The sequence below is a fragment of the Mytilus trossulus genome, chromosome 5 (assembly GCF_036588685.1).
Source record: "Mytilus trossulus isolate FHL-02 chromosome 5, PNRI_Mtr1.1.1.hap1, whole genome shotgun sequence".
In the NCBI taxonomy this organism is placed as follows: domain Eukaryota; kingdom Metazoa; phylum Mollusca; class Bivalvia; order Mytilida; family Mytilidae; genus Mytilus; species Mytilus trossulus.
Genome location: NC_086377.1, coordinates 20,709,831 through 20,729,742, shown reverse-complemented (window position 1 = coordinate 20,729,742; position 19,912 = coordinate 20,709,831). Strand labels below are relative to the sequence as shown.

General features: G+C 32.7%; 1 protein-coding gene across 1 annotated transcript in view; it reads left to right on the top strand.

The window, feature by feature from the left end:
- Nucleotides 1-15,991, top strand: part of LOC134718643 (alpha-mannosidase 2x-like) — a 43,936-nt gene extending 27,945 nt beyond the window's left edge. Inside the window, exons 16-22 of the mRNA XM_063581290.1 lie at nt 14-136; nt 719-830; nt 7,455-7,594; nt 10,014-10,155; nt 11,733-11,863; nt 13,710-14,021; nt 14,708-15,991. Of these exons, the coding sequence (XP_063437360.1) occupies nt 14-136; nt 719-830; nt 7,455-7,594; nt 10,014-10,155; nt 11,733-11,863; nt 13,710-14,021; nt 14,708-14,878 (1,131 nt within the window). The 3' untranslated portion in view covers nt 14,879-15,991. The remainder of the gene's footprint in view (nt 1-13; nt 137-718; nt 831-7,454; nt 7,595-10,013; nt 10,156-11,732; nt 11,864-13,709; nt 14,022-14,707) is intronic.
- The last annotated feature ends 3,921 nt before the right edge of the window (nt 15,992-19,912 follow it).

Below are 19,912 nucleotides of genomic sequence, written 5' to 3'. Positions count from 1 at the left end.
TTATTAATTACAGTCTGTGACAACGAAGGATGATGGTAAACAACACACGGCAGAAGTCAGCTTTGTATCTTATGGTATATCTCATGGTAAAGAGAAGAGTGGAGCTTACTTGTTCTTACCTGATGGTCCAGCAAAGGTAAGGAAAAACATTGGAGGAAAATGGGGGGGGGGGGGTAAGATAGAGGTCAGCTTTGTGTCTTATGGTATATCTCACATGAAAGAAAAGAGTGGAGCTTACCTGTTCTTACCTGATGGTCCAGCAAAGGTAAGGAAAAAGATTGCAGAAAAAAGGGAGAGGGGAGGGGTCAGCTTTTTATGTATCTTATGGTATATCTCATGGTAAAGAGAAGAGTGGAGCTTACCTGTTCTTACCTGATGGTCCAGCAAAGGTTAGGAAAATGGGAGATAAGATAGAGGTCAGCTTTGTATCTTATGGGATATCTCACAGTGAAGAGAAGAGTGTTGCTTACCTGTTCTTATCTTATGGTCCAGCAAAGGTTAGGAAAAAGATTTGAGGAAAAAGGGGGGTAAGATATAGGTCAGCTGGTAAACTGAAGTGTAGAGCTATCCTGAACTTACCTGATGATTGTATCTATTTTTTACTCATTGAAAACCTGTAGATTTTTGATTTTGCTATCAATTCCCCCCAAAAAAAAAAATGAACAAAAAAAAAGGGAAAAGTCAAATTTGTGAATGATCTTTTTTTATTTTTTGACAGCCTATCAACTATATGTCACCAACGATAAGGATAACAAGAGGCCCCATTGTGTCAGAGGTTGTAGTGTACCACCAGTATACAGAACATCATGTTAAAATTTTCAGTTCCCCTGGTAAGTAATATTCCTTTCAAGACATGGATCACATGACCACAGAACAAGTCACATGACATTGTGGCTGATAACTAAGGAAAAAAACATGGGAATCCACATGTAAAAAGCCAATTAATCTCAGATAGCAGGGGTTCATAATGAAGATGTGATGTACTGATGATCAGGTTGTCTGCAGATATTATTATAGTATTAATGTATGGACTTTAATCATATTGGCCCTGTAACATGCCCGAGGTATTAATAATGGCCAAGGATTGTTGTAATGGCGCTGAGGCAACGCCGAGGGCCATTACAACTGTCTGAGGCCATTATTAATATCAAGGGCATGTTACAGGGCCAATATGAAAAAGTCCATATATTGATACTTTTATTAACCAACTAATAAAGGCAACTTCATTCAAGAACAGTCTACGAGTCTCGGATCCAAAATTATACAGCTATCCACAAACTACAACAGGACCAATACAGAAAAAAGCTCGTTTTATAAAATTTTTATTAAATGGTTTTAATTCTTCGATTAAACAAAGAGTAAGAAACTTACCGTGAAAAAGATACTGGAATTTCATAGCTGAATTTCAACTTGAACTTGAACTTGTCTTTTCGCATTCAATTTCGCATGGAATTTGGTCAACATTGTGACTGTCAGATGTAATTTCTGATTTCTCATCCAAGTACTTAATTTGATGCTATTAAAATTCATTTCATCTAGCACATATAAAGTAGCTGGGAAGAATAAATCAGACAGTTTAAATATTCTTAAGTCTGCAGTCTTCTGAGAATTGAACAACGGAAATGAAACAGTGATAATAATCCAAAGTCGTACTCGATAAGGCCTAAATTAAAATATTGTTTGTTTGCCCTTTTCTGACCCTATGTTTTGAAACAGGGTAGTTAGGTAGGTAAAATATTTTATTTTTTTCCCCAAAAAAATAACTTGGCTCGGTATATTATTTGTCATGGGTAAGCAGGTAGGTATAATATTTTTTTCATAGATACAAACTCTGCATAATGTCATTTGTGTCTGTTTTGTTTTTGCAAATAAGTTTTCTGTGACTATTAGTTAAAAAAAAAATAGCACGAAGAATGTGAAGCTAATTCATATGCACAGTACTATTTTGTTTTCAAATATCAAAATATAGAGCTGTACCGCATATCTCCAACGTTTATATGCCTGGAACTTTGAAGAGTTTGAACTTGCACTTATATTCTGTACTACGTACCTTGTGTGCTTACCTTAAGATTTTCTGTAAAAGGTAACTTTGTACTGATAAGATATGCTCAGGCAGATGTACATTACTAGTGTGTGCCTTTGTTTCCAATAAAAATGCTACAAGACTTAAAACTCTGACAATTGTCACGTATTTTACATCGCATTTATAAATGATCTGTATGGAAAACTTGGCGATTTTACTGCCAGATATTCTCCACTATACAGGGTTTTGTCTCTTTTGAATCATATCAGATATAAACTAGAGGCTCTAAAGAGCCTGTGTCGCTCACCTTGGTCCATGTGAATATTAAACAAAGGAAGCAGATGGATTCATGACAAAATTGTGTTTTGGTGATGGTGATGTGTTTGTACATCTTACTTTACTGAACATTCTTGCTGCTTACAATTATCTCTATCTATAATGAACTTGGCACATTAGTTTCAGTGGACAATGTTAGTAAAAATTTACAAATTTTATGAAAATTGTAAAAAAATTGACTTAAAAGGACAATAACTCCTTAGGGGTCGGGTCAATTGACCATTTCGGTCATGTTGATTCATTTGTAGATCTTACTTTGCTGAACATTATTGCCGTTTACAGTTTATCTCTATCTATAATAATATTCAAGATAACAACCAAAAACAGCAAAATTTCCTTAAAATTACCAATTCAGGGGCAGCAACCCAACAACAGGTTGTCCGATTCATCTGAAAATTTCAGGGCAGATAGATCTTGACCTGATAAACAATTTTACCCAATGTCAGATTTGCTTTAAATGCTTTGGTTTTTGAGTAATAAGCCAAAAACTGCCTTTTACCCCTATGTTCTATTTTTAGCCATGGCGGCCATCTTGGTTGGTTTGGCGGGTCACGCCACACATTTTTTAAACAAAATACCCCAAAGATGATTGTGGCCAAGTTTGGATTAATTTGGCCAAGCAGTTTCAGAGGAGAAGATTTTTGTAAAAGATATATAAAATTTACGAAAAATGGTTAAAAATTGACTTTAAAGGGCAATAACTCCTAAAGGGGTCAACTGACCATTTTGGTCATGTGACTTATTTGTAAATCTTACTTTGCTGAACATTATTGCTGTTTACAGTTTATCTCTATCTAAAATAATATTCAAGATAATAACCAAAAACAGCAAAATTTCCCTAAAATTACCAATTCAGGGGCAGCAACCCTACAATGGGTTGTCAGATTCATCTGAAAATTTCAGGGCAGATAGATCTTCACCTGATAAACAATTTTACCCCTTGTCAGATTTGCTCTAAATGCTTTGGTTTTTATACGACCGCAAATTTTGAAAAAATTTTCGTCGTATATTGCTATCACGTTGGCGTCGTCGTCTGCGTCGTCGTCGTCGTTGGCGTCGTCGTCGTCGTCTCCGAATACTTTTAGTTTTCGCACTCTAACTTAGTAAAAGTGAATAGAAATCTATGAAATTTTAACACAAGGTTTATGACCATAAAAGGAAGGCTGGTATTGATTTTGGGAGTTTTGGTCCCAACATTTTAGGAATTAGGGGCCAAAAAGGGCCCAAATAAGCATTTTCTTGGTTTTCGCACTATAACTTTAGTTTAAGTTAATAGAAATCTATGAAATTTTGACACAAGGTTTATGACCACAAAAGAAAGGTAGGGATTGATTTTGGGAGTTTTGGTTTCAACAGTTTAGGAATTAGGGGCCAAAAAAGGGCCCAAATAAGCATTATTCTTGGTTTTCGCACAATAACTTTAGTTAAAGTAAATCAATGAAATTTAAACACAATGTTTATGACCACAAAAGGAAGGTTGGTATTGATTTTGGGAGTTTTGGTCCCAACAGTTAAGGAAAAAGGGGCCCAAAGGGTCCAAAATTAAACTTTGTTTGATTTCATCAAAATTGAATAATTGGGGTTCTTTAATATGCCGAATCTAACTGTGTATGTAGGTTCTTAATGTTTGGTCCCGTTTTCAAATTGGTCTACATTAAGGTCCAAAGGGTACAAAATTAAACTTAGTTTGATTTTAACAAAAATTGAAACCTTGGGGTTCTTTGATATGCTGAATCTAAAAATGTACTTAGAATTTTGATTATTGGCCCAGTTTTCAAGTTGGTCCAAATCAGGATCTTAAATTATTATATTAAGTATTGTGCAATAGCAAGTAGTTTCAATTGCACAGTATTGTGCAATGGCAAGAAATATCTAATTTCACAATATTGTGAAATTGCAATTTTTTTTTTAATTAAGAGTTATCTTTCTTTGTCCAGTATAGTAAGCAAGAAATATCTGCAAGAATTTTTTTGAATTGGAGTTATCTTTCTTTGTCCAGAATCAACTTAAATCTTTGTTATATACAATATACAATGTATATTCACTTTTTACTACCAACTGATAAATTTAAATAATCTTTACCATTCAGTGATAACAAGCAGTTTTTTTACATCTTAATATTTTATGATGTATTTAAATGAGTAGTAATTGTTGCAAACTCCACTAGAATATTTTAATTGAAATTAGTCTTGGAATAAGGGAAAGGGGGATGTGATTAAAAAATTGGGTTCAATTTTTCTCATTTGAAATTTCATAAATAAAAAGAAAATTTCTTCAAACATTTTTTTGAGAGGATTAATATTCAACAGCATAGTGAATTGCTCTAAGAGAAAACAAAAATTTTAAGTTCATTTGAATACATTCATTCTGTGTCAGAAACCTATGCTGTGTCAACTATTTAATCACAATCCAAATTTAGAGCGGAATCCAGCTTGAATGTTGTGTCCATACTTGCCCCAACCGTTCAGGGTTCAACCTCTGCGGTCGTATAAAGCTACGCCCTGCGGAGCATCTGGTTGAGTTATAAGCCAAAAACTGCATTTAACCCCTATGTTCTATTTTTAGCCATGGCGGCCATCTTGGTTGGTTTGGCGGGTCACGCCACACATTTTTTAAACAAGATACCCCAATGATGATTGTGGCCAAGTTTGGTTTAATTTGGCCCAGTAGTTTAAGAGGAGAAGATTTTTGTAAAAGTTAACGTCGCCGGATGACGCCGGACGTCAAGTGATGAGAAAAGCTCACTTGGCCCTTTGGGCCAGGTGAGCTAATAATATAGCGGCATTGTTAACATAATCATCCTGATCTGCGGATCACAAAAGGGCCATCCCTACATAGAATACAACGTCCGTTTACAAATTAGTTTGTACACACGTTGATAATTTTGTATCAAACGAACTTATTTGTAAAGGAACCCTGCTCTTTAAGTATAAAGGTACAGAGTAGCGTACGTCATATCATGATTTCAGGAAGCGTTCACATGCTGAACATTGATTTCAAACAAATGCTTTTAAACTTCAAATGCAAGTGTTTGTGTCAAACGCTTAGGTGATACCAAATGGAATGAACCTTATACGTTGAAGATAAAACCCGAGAATTCCGGATAAAATAGTTTTGAGCGGGAAATTCAAATATAAGATTTTTGGTAGGAACGAAAAAATAAAATAAAATAAAATCTTGCTGGTAAATACAAATAAAAGATTTTCAGGCGCAAAGAATTTATAGGGTCGGTCGGTAAAGGGCAAACAATGAATATTTTAATTTAAGCCTAAAGGCTGTGAAATATTTCCGTTTCTAGTCACTACAAAACAATGAACATCATTTAAACTTGTTTTTATGATATTAAGTTTAAAAAAATTAAAAAAAATGTCACACTTATTGTCGAGCCTGCAACTTTTGTTGCAGAAAGCTCGACATAGGGATAGTGATCCGGCGGCGGCTATGGCGGCGGCGGTGTTAGCTCACTTCTTAAAAGCTTTATATTTTAGAAGGTAGAAGACCTGGATGCTTCATACTTCGTATATAGAAGCCTCATGTTATGAACTTTCCGTCAGTCACATGTCCAATGTCCTGGACCTCATTTTCATGGTTCAGTGACTACTTGAAAAAAAAGTTCAGATTTTTTGTAATGTTAAATTCTCTCTTATTATAAGTAATTGGATAACTATATTTAGTATGTGCGTACCTTGCAAGGTCCTCATGCCTGTCAGACCCATTTCACTTGACCTCGACCTCATTTCATGGATCAGTGAACAAGGTTAAGTTTTCGTGGTCAAGTCCATATCTCAGATACTATAAGCAATAGGGCAAGTATATTCAGTGTATGGAAGCACTGTAAGGTGTACATGTCCAACTGACAGTAGTCATCTGACCTTGACCTCATTTTCATGGTTCAGTGGTTATAGTTAAGTTTTTGTGTTTTGGTCTGTTTTTCTTATACTATATGCAATAGGTCTACTATAATTGGTGTATGGAATGATTGTAAGGTGCACATGTCTAGCTGACAGGTGTCATCTGACCTTGACCTCATTTTCATGGTTCAGTGGTCAAAGTTAAGTTTTTTAGTTTTGATCTATTTTTCTAATACTATATGCATTAGGTCAACTATATTTGGTGTATGGAAATATTTTATGATCTATATGTCTGTTATGCAGGTTTAATTTGACCTTGACCTCATTTTCACGGTCCATTGCTAAGCTTTAAGTGTTTGTGTTTTGGTCTGTTTTTCTTTATTTATAGGCAATAAGTCAGCTATATTTGTTGTATTGAAGAATTGTTAGCTGTACATGTCTGCCTGGCATGTTCATCTGACCTTGACCTCATTTTCATGGTTCAATGTTTCATTTTCTTGATTAACTTTGAGTTTATGTGACAGTTGTAATAAATCTTTATATTTAGGTCTATCAAGATAGTATCAAGGATTAGTAAAGAAGGCGAGACATTTCAGTGTGTGCACTCTTGTATTTAAAAAAAAATAAAGGACATTTTGATTTAATCGATGTCCCGTTTTATCTTTTCATAATGCATGACTGTGATTTCGTAATGCTCGGGTGTGATTTCGTAATGCATGACTGAGATTTCGTAAGGACTGGCTGTAGCAATTTCTCGGTTCATAATGACCAGATGTCGAAATTTTCCTTTTATAAAGCATGGGCATTTCTATACATATTGTAGTAAGTTGGTTAATAATATATATTATTGTTGATCATCTCAACAAGATTGATTTTCTCGCTTGAGCGAAAGCAAGAAAAGAAATCAAGTTTCTATTTATAGGTACAGATGGCAGTGCTATAGATATATATAACCTGGTATATTTCTATTTATAGGTACAGATGGCAGTGCTATAGATATATATAACCTGGTATATTTCTATTTATAGGTACAGATGGCAGTGCTATAGATATATATAACCTGGTATATTTCTATTTATAGGTACAGATGGCAGTGCTATAGATATATATAACCTGGTATATTTCTATTTATAGGTACAGATGGCAGTGCTATAGATATATATAACCTGGTAGATATTTCTATTTATAGGTACAGATGGCAGTGCTATAGATATATATAACCTGGTAGATATTTCTATTTATAGGTACAGATGGCAGTGCTATAGACATATATAACCTTGTAGATATTAGTAGTACTGGTGGTAATATTGAGACAGCCATGAGGATTAACACTGACATACAAAACACAGAGAGAGAGTTCTTTGTTGACCTCAATGGTTTCCAGGTAATTATTTAACAAGGTTATAAAATATTTATTTACAGCTCAACTGAAATATTGATATATTATTCAGACACACTTGTTTGTGGAGGGGGAGGAGTCTTGTACATCTTTGCAAATAACGGACGTGAATTCAAATCATTGCAATATAGAAATAGATGATTTAGTTAACATTAAGAAAAGAACACACACAATCAAAGTCAAGAACTTTTGGTAAGCACTAAATTTAACACCACCACAAATAATATGAATGCAAGAGACCTTGTTTTTGGGATACGATTGCTTTCAAGCAATCTATAGACTAATACCATTGGCTAAGGGCCATGCCCTCACGTCAACCGTTTTATTCTAAACATTAAGGAACATCTCAGATTCTTATGATTGTCTTGCTTTAAAAGGTAAAAACAAACAAAGGGAATGAACTTTAACAACTTTCCAATAATATTCTTTTCATCATCTTCATGTTTGATATTTCCCTTGACTTATATTCGTGTTTTTAACAACACAGGAAAATCAGGATTAAGCAGTATTGATATTTAGTGTTTTTATAAATTTAGAAACACGTCAGGGAATTCCACAGTTTTGATAAAAATGCGAGAGTTCTCTGAATTCCAATAAATCTATTTCTGTCATATAAGAACTGATGTGGGAATTTTCTTATATGTCACCGTTATGAAACTGATATTTAATATTGTACTTCCATAAAGAAATAGAGAACCATCTAGGTTGTTTAATTAACATTTAATATACGTTCTTGCTCCAGGGTTTGTTTAGGTAATTACGTGCATGCGTATAGTTTTCTTGACTTCAAGGGGTATTAGATTGAATGGTTGCTCTGGATTCCCCACTGAATTTATTTATTTTAAACACATGGGATCCTTTTATGTATGCCTGCTATTGAGGGTTATTGTTGTTGCATAATTTTAAGTCATATGCATCATTTGAATTAAAATAAATGTAGTCCACATTGTAAGGGTGTAACTACAGTACCCCTTCAGGCGAAATGGAGTCTTCCATATTATTGTTTTGAGTTGTCTCCCTTGCAGAAGTAACTTTCGTCAATGTCTAGAAAAATTAACTCGTTCCATCAATAAACATTGTATTATATTAAAAACAATCGCAATTTAAACCACGGAATGTGTACAGAAAGGAGTCATGAGCACTGACCCAAAGGAAATTAAATATTTTTAAAAAGAGTTTAAAGAATTGACAATTTAATATACTGTGAAAGTACTTTTATTCGTGGGTTACCAATTTTCATGGCTTTCTTGGGTGGCTTTATTCACGAATTTAAGTGTCCAACAAATAGAACAACCATTGTCCAAATCAAGACATGGAGAGATCCACATGTAGGTTTTGACTACTGATAAGATCTAGAGAATGTAGACGAAAAGCGTGTCTGGCGTATTATATTATAATCCTGGTACCTTTGATAACTAATTAAACAACGCTAAATCTGAGAATTCTTTAATAGCAGTCACAGAACTACAACTAAATGCAGGGTTAAACCCATTTACTCTTTTAATAAAAACCTAAATTGTACAACTTTTGATCTTTTAATTCTCATAAAAAATATTTTTGATCCATGGAAGTCAGATTTCCAGTATTGATATGCTAGTATGATAAAGTGTTTATTTTTATCCTCATAGTTCTCGTACATATGAGAAATAATAATTTCATGCTGGGCTTGATTTTTACTAGAATCATATGACAATTCAAGATACAATTCTAGCATTTGTTTATGCTACTGTTTTTTTATGTGACATGTTTATGGCCTAATTAACACTTTTGATGGTCTTTAATCTGTTGATCACTTTAACTTGGGCTAATTAGTGTTATCACTACTATTAACACGGGTCAATGTTCTCTTTGCAATTTCCTTCAAAACCATACTCTTTGTAGCCTTGGGTTCTTAAGGCTTTAATTTTTCAATTTTTTTTTTTTAGAAAACTAAAATCCACAAATTTAAAAACCCATGAATATGTCAATATTGCTTAAACCACGAAAATTCATACCTAGGAATTAAAGAACTTTCACAGTATGTAAATCTTGTATAGACACATGTCTCTGGGATGAGACTATATGTTCCCCTATATATATAAAAAAGAAGATGTGGTATGATTGCCAATGAGACAGCTATCCACAAAAGACCAAAAAAAAGACACAAACATTAACAACTATAGGTCACTGTACGGCCTTCAACAATGAGCAAAGACCATACTGCATATTCAGCTATAACAGGCCCCGATAAGACAATGTAAAACAATTCAAATGAGAAAACTAATGGCCTTATTTATGTAAAAAAGAAAATGAAATGTCTTTTTGTAATGCATGTTGTTTGTTTGCTGTGTCATAGAAGTCTTCATCTTCTTTTAGTTAAACAAAAAAAGTTAATTAACATGTATCTTCAATCTTTTAATTTCAGATGATCAAGCACAAGAAATTAGATAAAATTCCACTCCAGGCCAACTTTTACCCAATGCCGTCCATGGCTTTTATAGAAGATGATAGTTATAGGTTTAGTGTTTTGTCTGGACAGTCACTAGGCATGGCTAGTTTAGAAGTTGGTAAGTTTAGATTTATTGTTAATGTTGAACATCACTTTTAGCGCTATTAGCAATATTCTTGCAGCCATATTTTATTGGGAAATCCAAAGTGCTGAAGAGAACTACAACCTTCAACAGGACAATTGGTAGTCTTTGTCTCATTCAAAATTACTTTAATCTATTTGATGTCATGTTGTCAAACTATATGAACAAGTCATTACAAATGTCACATGACAGACACAAACCAATGACAGACACTGAAGCAACAATTTCCACAAATTTCACAAAAGTTGGTATCCAAAAAATTTCACAAAATTTGGTAAGGCCACGATTTTTTTATTTGTTGGTTTACAATCCGCTGATTTTCAGAATAAAAATAAAATTGACTTTTCATGCTTTTTTTATTCCCGCCGACCCTTATCAATGCAGTATCCCTGAAAAATAATTAAAATTTTCTTTTTTTATAAAATGAAATGCATTAATCATTAACAAAGTTGATAACACTTTCTGTTGTGAAAAAATAAAACTTCCAATTTACATTTCTAAAAATAGACAAATCAATTATAACTGACCTTGAAATGTCTTTCGCGCAAATAATTTTGCGGAACAAAACCTGTGTTGAAAACCTATTACAAAATAAGTTCGTTTCCCTTATTTGTCATCAGTCCGTTAGATGCATCATCTCAGAGAAATAGACTTGTCCAAATGTTGACAGGTGGAATACATCAATTAAAGTACTGAATATTAACAAATCATTTGAAATTTTCTTGTTTCATATTATCAATCATTGGGATAAAAACCGGATTGCTTGACAACTGATTAACCCGATATTGTTGTTTTTTCCAGTGGACGAGTCTATTACGTTTTTCGACACGTGTGTTTAAACTTATTTTTGTACGACGTTTTTACATTTTTTCTTTATCAGTTTTTGTGACTGAAGATCATTATTTACCAAGTTTTCTGGAACTGATTGAGAGCTACAGGAATGTGTTTTTCTTGTTTGTGAAATGACGATTTAATTTCGTCTTTGTCCGTGCAACCCCCCTTTTTTACAGGAAGTTATTAAACGATGTCATAGGATGTTCATGATCACTGATCAATAATATTTCATCGTACTAAATGTTAAGAAATGATCACAAAACAGCAAATAAGACAAACATTTTGTTAAGTAAGGTGAAATATATATATTTATTTTGCATATTTTTCTGTTTTGAAAGATATTTTTTTTCTTTTTTTTTCGGACCGACCGACCTGACTTTTTTATGAGAAAAATCTGTAAACCGACAAATTAAAAAACTGTGGCCTAATTAACAAATTCCACAAAAGTTGGTACATGTATCAAAAAAAAATCCACAAAAGTTGGTATCCAACAAATTTTACAGAATTAAATTGAGAATGGAAATGGGGAATGTGTAAAAGAGACAACAACCTGATCATAGAACAGACAACAGCAGAAGGACACCAACAGGATCTGTATTCACAGCAAATAACAATACAGCAAATAAAAATAATTCAACAGTATATGAATGAAAGGAGCCAGCATCCCAGCAATACATTTGAACTAAACTGATGTCTTTAATATTTTATACTGCTTACAGGTCAGATAGAGATAATGATGGACCGACGTTTGAATCAAGATGACAACCGAGGTCTTGGTCAGCCTGTCCATGATAATAAAGTTACTCCTAATAGGTTTGCTCTCTTGTTTGAAAAGAGACTAAAGCCAAGGGTAGGTATTCACTGATACAAGGAATATAAAAATCTGTCCTGTTCTTGGTCAGCCTGTCCATGATAATAAAGTTACACCTAATAGGTTTGCTCTCTTGTTTGAAAAGAGACTAAAGCCAAGGGTAGGTATTCACTGATACAAGGAATATAAAAATCTGTCCTGTTCTTGGTCAGCCTGTCCATGATAATAAAGTTACACCTAATAGGTTTGCTCTCTTGTTTGAAAAGAGACTAAAGCCAAGGGTAGGTATTCACTGATACAAGGAATATAAAAATCTGTCCTGTATTTGGCCAGCCTGTCCATGATAATAAAGTTACACCTAATAGGTTTGCTCTCTTGTTTGAAAAGAGACTAAAGCCAAGGGTAGGTATTCACTGATACAAGGAATATAAAAATCTGTCCTGTTCTTGGTCAGCCTGTCCATGATAATAAAGTTACTCCTAATAGGTTTGCTCTCTTGTTTGAAAAGAGACTAAAGCCAAGGGTAAGTATTCACTGTTACTAAAAATATAAAAATCTGTCCTGTTCTTGGCCAGCCTGTCCATGATAATAAAGTTACACCTAATAGGTTTGCTCTCTTGGTTGAAAAGAGACTAAAGCCAAGGGTAGGTATTCACTTACACTTTGAACATAAGCAGTTGCCCTGTTCTGTGTTTCACATTAATGCATTAGTAAATTTGAGAATGGAAATGGGGAATGTGTCAAAGAGACAACAACCCGATCATAGAAAAAACAACAGCAGAAGGTCATCAACAGGTCTTCAAGTTAGCAAGAAATTTCCGCACCTGGAGGCGTCCTTCAGCTGGCCCCTTGACCAATATAGGTAGTTCAGTGATAATGAACGCCATACTAATTTTCAAATTGTACCCAAGAAACTAAAATTAAATAAATACAAGACTAACAAAGGCCCGAGGCTCCTGACTTGGGACGGGTGCAAAAATGTGACGGGGTTAAGCATGTTTATAAGATCTCAACCCTCCCCCTATACCTCTAGCCAATGTAGAAAAGTAAATGCATAACAATATGCACATTTGAAATTCAATTCAAGAGAAGTCCGAGTGTTTGTTTCATGTGTCTTGTCTTCACAGATTCCCATGCCTTAGGCATGCTGTTTTAGTCAAGGGTTGTGTCAACAATTTGAGAAACTTTGTGATTATAAGTGTGTCAATCAAACTGGAGTCATAGGTCTAGGATATTGAGTACCAACCATACTTTTCAACAACAAAAATAAATTGTGAACAGAATAAAGTAACAAAGAATACCAGGAGTATAATTTTGTACACATTTCATCTACAAAAACTCATGCATCATCTGTGATGCTCAAATCATAAAAGTGAAATCGCAAATTAAGAACAACTTCAAAGAGTGTTTAGGACGCAAAACTAATTATCTGTGAATAAACTCATCATAGATACTAGGATTTTGTGCCAGAGGAGTGTTTGGTCTGCAAAATACTAAGTCATTGCCTTTATCAAATAAGTTTAAAAGTCCAAATAAAAGATAAAATTTGAAGAGCATTGCGGACCAAAAATTCCTAAATGTTTTGCCAAATAAACTAAGGTAATCTTTTCCTGAGGTAAAAAAGCCGTAAGTTTTCAAATATTCAGTTCTCTGATTACTGTAAATACAGAAATTATTGTGTGCATTTATTATTGGGATTTTGTCATTTTAGACTTAAATGCGATTTTAGGTTTGACGATTTTGAGACAAATCCTGTTAAATTCATATAAAATATTTCAAAATGCAAGTTTGAATAATTGCATTTACAACTCAGTCGCATTTTTCGCAATAATAAAAACCTCGCATTATTTTCTGAATTTACAGTATATTAATTTTATCTTTTCAGCCTAAAGAAAAAATAACTGGATTTCCGTCTCTTCAAGCTCATCTAACCTCGTTACAGCTGATTCAGCCAATATTTGTCATTCCTAAAAATAGTGATACGGAAAGCATTCCACTTTTACCGAACTTTAAACCAATGCAGAAAACCTTCCCGTGTGAAATCCATCTATTGAACTTCCGATCTCTACGTTATAGTGAAGATGACACGTCTCATGGATTTAAGCCGAGAAAAGACGTAGCATTGTTACTTCATCATTTAGGATTTGATTGTAATTTTCCTAATCGTGGATTAAAATGTGATAGTTCAGATGGACAGGTAAGATTTATTGCAATGAAGACATCTTTTTTTCTTTGGGGACGTCATCAAAAGTTCAATGAAGGGTTTTTTACTGACCCCCACCCCCCTCTTAACTTAATTTGGGAAAAATTGATTGTTCAATATGGATATATGTAAAAATCAATGTAGGATAACGAAAATTTGCAACAGTTCAATCCCCCCACCCCCAAACTATTTGATTTAAGTTTTTTATCCTACATCGATCTTTTGATGTCATCCCTTAGAATCATTGCATTTGCTTTTACTAAAAGAAACTCATTAAAACCACTCCAATTTGTATTATCATTTCGTAAAGTATTTTTAATTGGACAGCAATTTGTGGGGGGATGCCGGTATAGCATAATCTGATTAGTGATAAATAAAGTTAAAGAAACTATTAAGTGATTTTGATCAGAAAATGTGGTATGAGTGCCAATGAGTCAACTCTCCATCCAAGTCACAATTCATAAAAGTACATCTTTATAGGTCAAGGTACATTCTTTAACACCAAGCCTTGGCTCACACCAAACAGCAAGCATGAATTTTATACTCTTGAATACCGGTTTTCTGCATTTTGTTAGAAATGGGTATCAAATTTAAAATCTATATAAATTCTAGGTGGAGGGGGCATTTAGGTTTTCCTTTTTTGTCCTGTTTTGTTCTATAACTTTAGTTTTCTTTTTCAGATATCATTCCAACGCTTATTTAAAGAGTTAACATTTAAAAATACCAAAGAAACATCTTTATCACTGAACTATGATCAAAGAGATGTTAAGAATGGAGAAACCATGTCTCTTAAACCAATGGAAATATATGCATATCGGACAGAATTACAGTGGATGGCCTCAACGTACTGATCCGTTTATTTATTGTTCATATTTATGCATTCTAAATATACTTGAAATTGTTCCTGTAACTGTGAATTCAGAAATTTTAGCATGCATTACATAATGGAGATTGTTGATTAGCTGAAATTCAATGGAAATATATGCATATCGAACAGAATTACAGTGGATGGCCTCAACATACTGATATGTTTACTTATTGTACATATTTATGCATTCTAAATATACTGTAGAAGCAGAAATTTTCGTGGAGGATTTAATTTCGTTTATTTTATGGAAAGAATATATCCATGAAATTAAAAAAAAAAACACAACTTTTAACATTTATATAATATCATTTCCATTTATTGGAATCCACGAAAATAAATCCCCATGAAGTCTTATTACAACACAAATCACGAAATTTTAACCCCACGAAAATTAGTGTTTCTACAGTACTTGAAATTGTTCCTGTAACTGTAAATTCAGAAATTATAGCATGCATTAGATAATGTAGATTGTTTAATAGGCTAAAAACGAGTGATTAATTCTTGTGATTTCAGGAAATGAGGGATACAAATAATTCTTCAAAATTTTTGTGTTCATTTAAAAGAAACCTATTTTGTTGCAATTTTACTCCCTATGAAAAGCATAGCAAAAATTTCTGAATTTACTGTAATTCACTTATATAAAAGATGAAAACTAGTTTCCAAGGAGGAACATTGAAAAATGTGCATTGGGGAAGAAAACACCATTTTATTGTTTCATTGAATTATATTTTGATGAGGAACACTTATTTAGAATTGCATTGACAAGGTTTAATATTTCTCTGTCTCACTAGCCGTATGTTTTACATTATAATAGTAGCTTTAATAGGATAATTAAAAAGTAAAACGGAAAACATGTTTATAATGGGTTCCAACTATATGTCCCCATTTAAATGCATTGACTGGCCAAAAAAAGGGGGTGTTTCAACCCCTGGGACCCCTCCTCCCTTGGGTCCGCCACTGGTTTTAATTTTATCAGAAGCAGCTCATATAATGAATTAGCAGATTTCTAATAATTTTTGTCTACCGGTACTATCAGAGAGTGTCTGACAAAACCAAAATTGTTACAGCGGATTCCATTGAGTGTGTAGCCAAAGGTAGTATCTTTGGTTAGCTTGCTTGTTAGCTAAACCGTGAAGTAATTGTTAGGTATGGTAAACTACGTATACCCTACTTCAAGAAAAGACTAGTCCGACAGAAAACCAATCTATCTGTCTGTTGGGCTATGCTACTTTGAAAGGAGGCTAGTATACCTGACCTTATAATGACTTCACGGTTCAGCTAACAAGCAAGCTAACCAAAGACATTACTTTTGGCTACACTCAATGGAATCTGCTGTAATCAAATTGAGGAACCTCTGTTTTGTAGGTCAGAAATTTATTTATTAAGCAGTGAACTTTCAATAAAATTTAGATATTGAATTGGTATTTATATATTGGTTGTAAACTAGCTGCACAAGATATAGAAAGAGTATGGCATTGATCATCTGTAAACATTTCGGTTCGGATATTGATAATAGGTGCAATATTTAATTTGTTCTTTCACTTATGCTCAACATAGATACATTAACATAATTTTATAAAACTTGTTATTATGATAAATTAAGGATCATTTGTATTGAGTGTATGTGCATCTTCAATTTTTCTTAAAAAGATTAACATTTTTGGGATTTAAAAATGTCCATTTTGTATTACTACTACCTTTTAATATCTTATTTATCTTGTAAAACTAAAATAATTATAAATGTAAAGCAATATAACCAGAGTCCTTATTATATATATATAGTAGTTAGTTTTCATTGATAAACAGATATGGCATTTAAATAGTTATGAGAAGGTAGAGAGTGGCTTCAGGGGCAGATCCAGCCATTTTAAAAAGGGGTGATTCCCAACCCAGGACAAAGGGGTGGTTCCAGCTATATGTCCCTATTCAAATGCATTGATTCAGCAAAAAAAGGGGGGGGGGGGTTCCAACTCCAGGACCCTCCCCCCTTGATCCGCCAATAGGCTTTATACTTTGCAAGGGCTGTATAGTGAGTGAAGGTAATTATAAACTTTCATATACATGTATAGGGAGTGATTACTAAACCCCTACCATAAACCCTCTCAACCCAATATGAACATGTTGTGACCCATGTCCAATGATGAAATGTTTCCCCTCCCCCAAACAATCATTTGGAATAGCCAAGTTTATAGATGTACATATTTGTAGGTTATTGGTTTTGACCCCTGAGGTGACCTTTCACTTTAATGTGTGTACTAGTAGAATTTTACCATTCCATAATATGTGATATTAATAAAAATGCAGCTGATATTTTATGTTATAGAAATTTATTAAAGGTCATTTAAAATTAATTCCTTAGTTGTTTTTTTTGTTTGTTTTTTTTTTACTTTGGTTAGATGGGCATTTAAAATTGTAAGAATGTAAGATAAGATCATTATTACTTCTTAAAATGAGAATATTGTGGGTTGTAAGAACAGGAGTTAGAATTTAGGAATTAATTTTATTATGGCTGTATTTATACTGTTTAAGTGTGTTCAATATAAAGCAATGAAAAGAAACAATAGTGGTATGAGGTTGATTATAATTTATAAATTTTATATATAATTTGTTTTACTGTTTCAATTCAGTGCACTGCACTGGTTGATAAAATATGAATGACTCATTTTCATCATATCTTTTGAACATTTGTGATGTCGTGTTAGGCATGTACAGACTAAGCTATTTTGTTATTCATGCTAAAGATTTTTGTTTTAATGTTTTTGTTTTGTATAGTCTTTTATGTTTTTTGTTATTTTGCTGGTTTTTTGTGTGTGCAGGGTTCTATCAAAAGTAAGATCATGTATGAAAATTCAATCAAGAGGGACATTCTTGCCTGTTGCTTGGAAAACATAGTTAGTAAGAATTCAAATATTAAAATATAGGAAAATATGAATTGAAACTTTTTGATGGATACTGTTAATGTACATTATGTATCAAAATTTGCATGTGTGCTGAATTGCATAATCATCTTGAATTTGTGTGTAATAATATAGAAATTGAAAGATTAAGGTCACAATATATACCAAACTATTTGTGTGTACATTCAAACCAAATCAAAATGAAAGGATGATTGTCTTTTTGTAGTTAACCAGTATTGAAAAAATTATGTGCTTTATTTTATACCTTAATAAATTCTTATGTGTATGTGTGTACTTCTACTATGTTTAACCTTTTGATATATGTTCTTCGCTGTTAATTGATATATCTTGTAATTTTTTCAATTTGTAGCAAAAATGGTCTGACTAAATGTCTGATTAAATGTTTGAATCTTTGGATTCATATTTTGTATCTGGGTTTTAATGATTATGCAATAAAATTGAGAATGGAAATGAAAATATGTCAAAGAGACAACAACCCAACCATAGAAAAAGACAACAGCAGAAGGTCACCAACAGGTCTTCAATGCAGCGATAAATTCCCGCACCAGGAGGCGTCCTTCAGCTGGCCCCTAAACAAATATATAATGGTTCAGTGATAATGAACGCCATACTATTTTTCAAATTGTACACAAGAAACTAAAATTAAAATAATATAAGACTTACAAAGGCCAGGGGCTCCTGACTTGGGACAGGTGAAAAAACATTATTTGTATTGATTTCTACCATAACACTTTTCATGTTTAAGGTTTAAAATTTGCTGATTATGCAAAACTGACCTTCCTTCTGAAATCCAGATTTTTTTTTATATTTAAAGCTTTTTAAAAAATGAAAATTAATGCAGTAGTTCCATTTATTGTTGGGAATACTAATTTAATTTATATGGATTGAGAAAAAAAATGTATTTTTCTATATACTAGATTTCATGATTATGCAAAAGACTAAAACAATTACAAAGATATTAACTTTAATTAAAAAACATTGTTTAACTTTTATTTTGAAGTATGTTATGACTAAAGGTGTATTTGCTTTGTTACTGTGAGTGTTTATGTATGCACATGTATGATTGAGAAAATCCAATGAGTAATTTTGATATTAGCTGCAAGTTTTACATTTTGTTATTGTTATATGACTGAGCACTGTATGTAGAGTTTGTTTAACATTTTCACATTTTTGTATGAATTATGGTATATAATGAGTATTATTCATGTCATGCAGATTCAGATTTTGCAATGAAAAAAACTGCTGAGAATGAATTTTAATATTGAGTCTTTTGTAGATTTGTCTCAGTCCTCAAATCTTGCACAGGACAACCAGGATATGTCTTGTAGAAATATATTTATATGTCCTTTTGATTTTTAATGATTTTGAAATACATTCTTATGAAAAATTTGAAGAATCATCAAGTTGGTACTGTAAAAGCCAAACCCAATTTCTACGACAGCAAAATTATAATCCTTATACAGCTGATGATTTTTTTCCAAAAAATATCATGCAATAATCTAAATCTAGATAGAGGGAGATAACTCTGTAAATTTGAAATGTGTTTGTAATAGCGTGTTCCTTCTGCATTTTATGCATTAGTTATTTTGATGTTGACATTCGTGTAAGAGTTAATCTTCTCACCTTACCTTGATATTGAATTAGAAAGTAAAGATTTGTAGACAATAATTGTTACAGCGTTTGATGAGAAATAATTCAAACATTTTATAAACAGATATTTGTTTTGTAAGTAGAAAATTCTTAGTTAACTCCCAAAAAACTCTTTTGGTTATTTATTATTTATATTTTTTTTTACTTCACAATTTGAATAACATATAGCATTTCAATTATAGAAAAATCATCAGTTCCATACCTAAACTGCAAATTTCCTGTAATATTAAATGGGAATGTCAGAAGGTACTGTTTGCTAACTTCATAATGAATAAAATTTAGGTAAAGAAGTTATTATTTTAGATCATATTTTCAAAACAATCACATATAATAATAAAAAAAAAGTTTTTAGCAACACCGTACCTTCAGATTGAGAGTTTCAGACGATTTGATAAGAGAAAAAAATGACAGAACAAAGTTTTAAGTCATCCAATACAAATTCTGTAGGA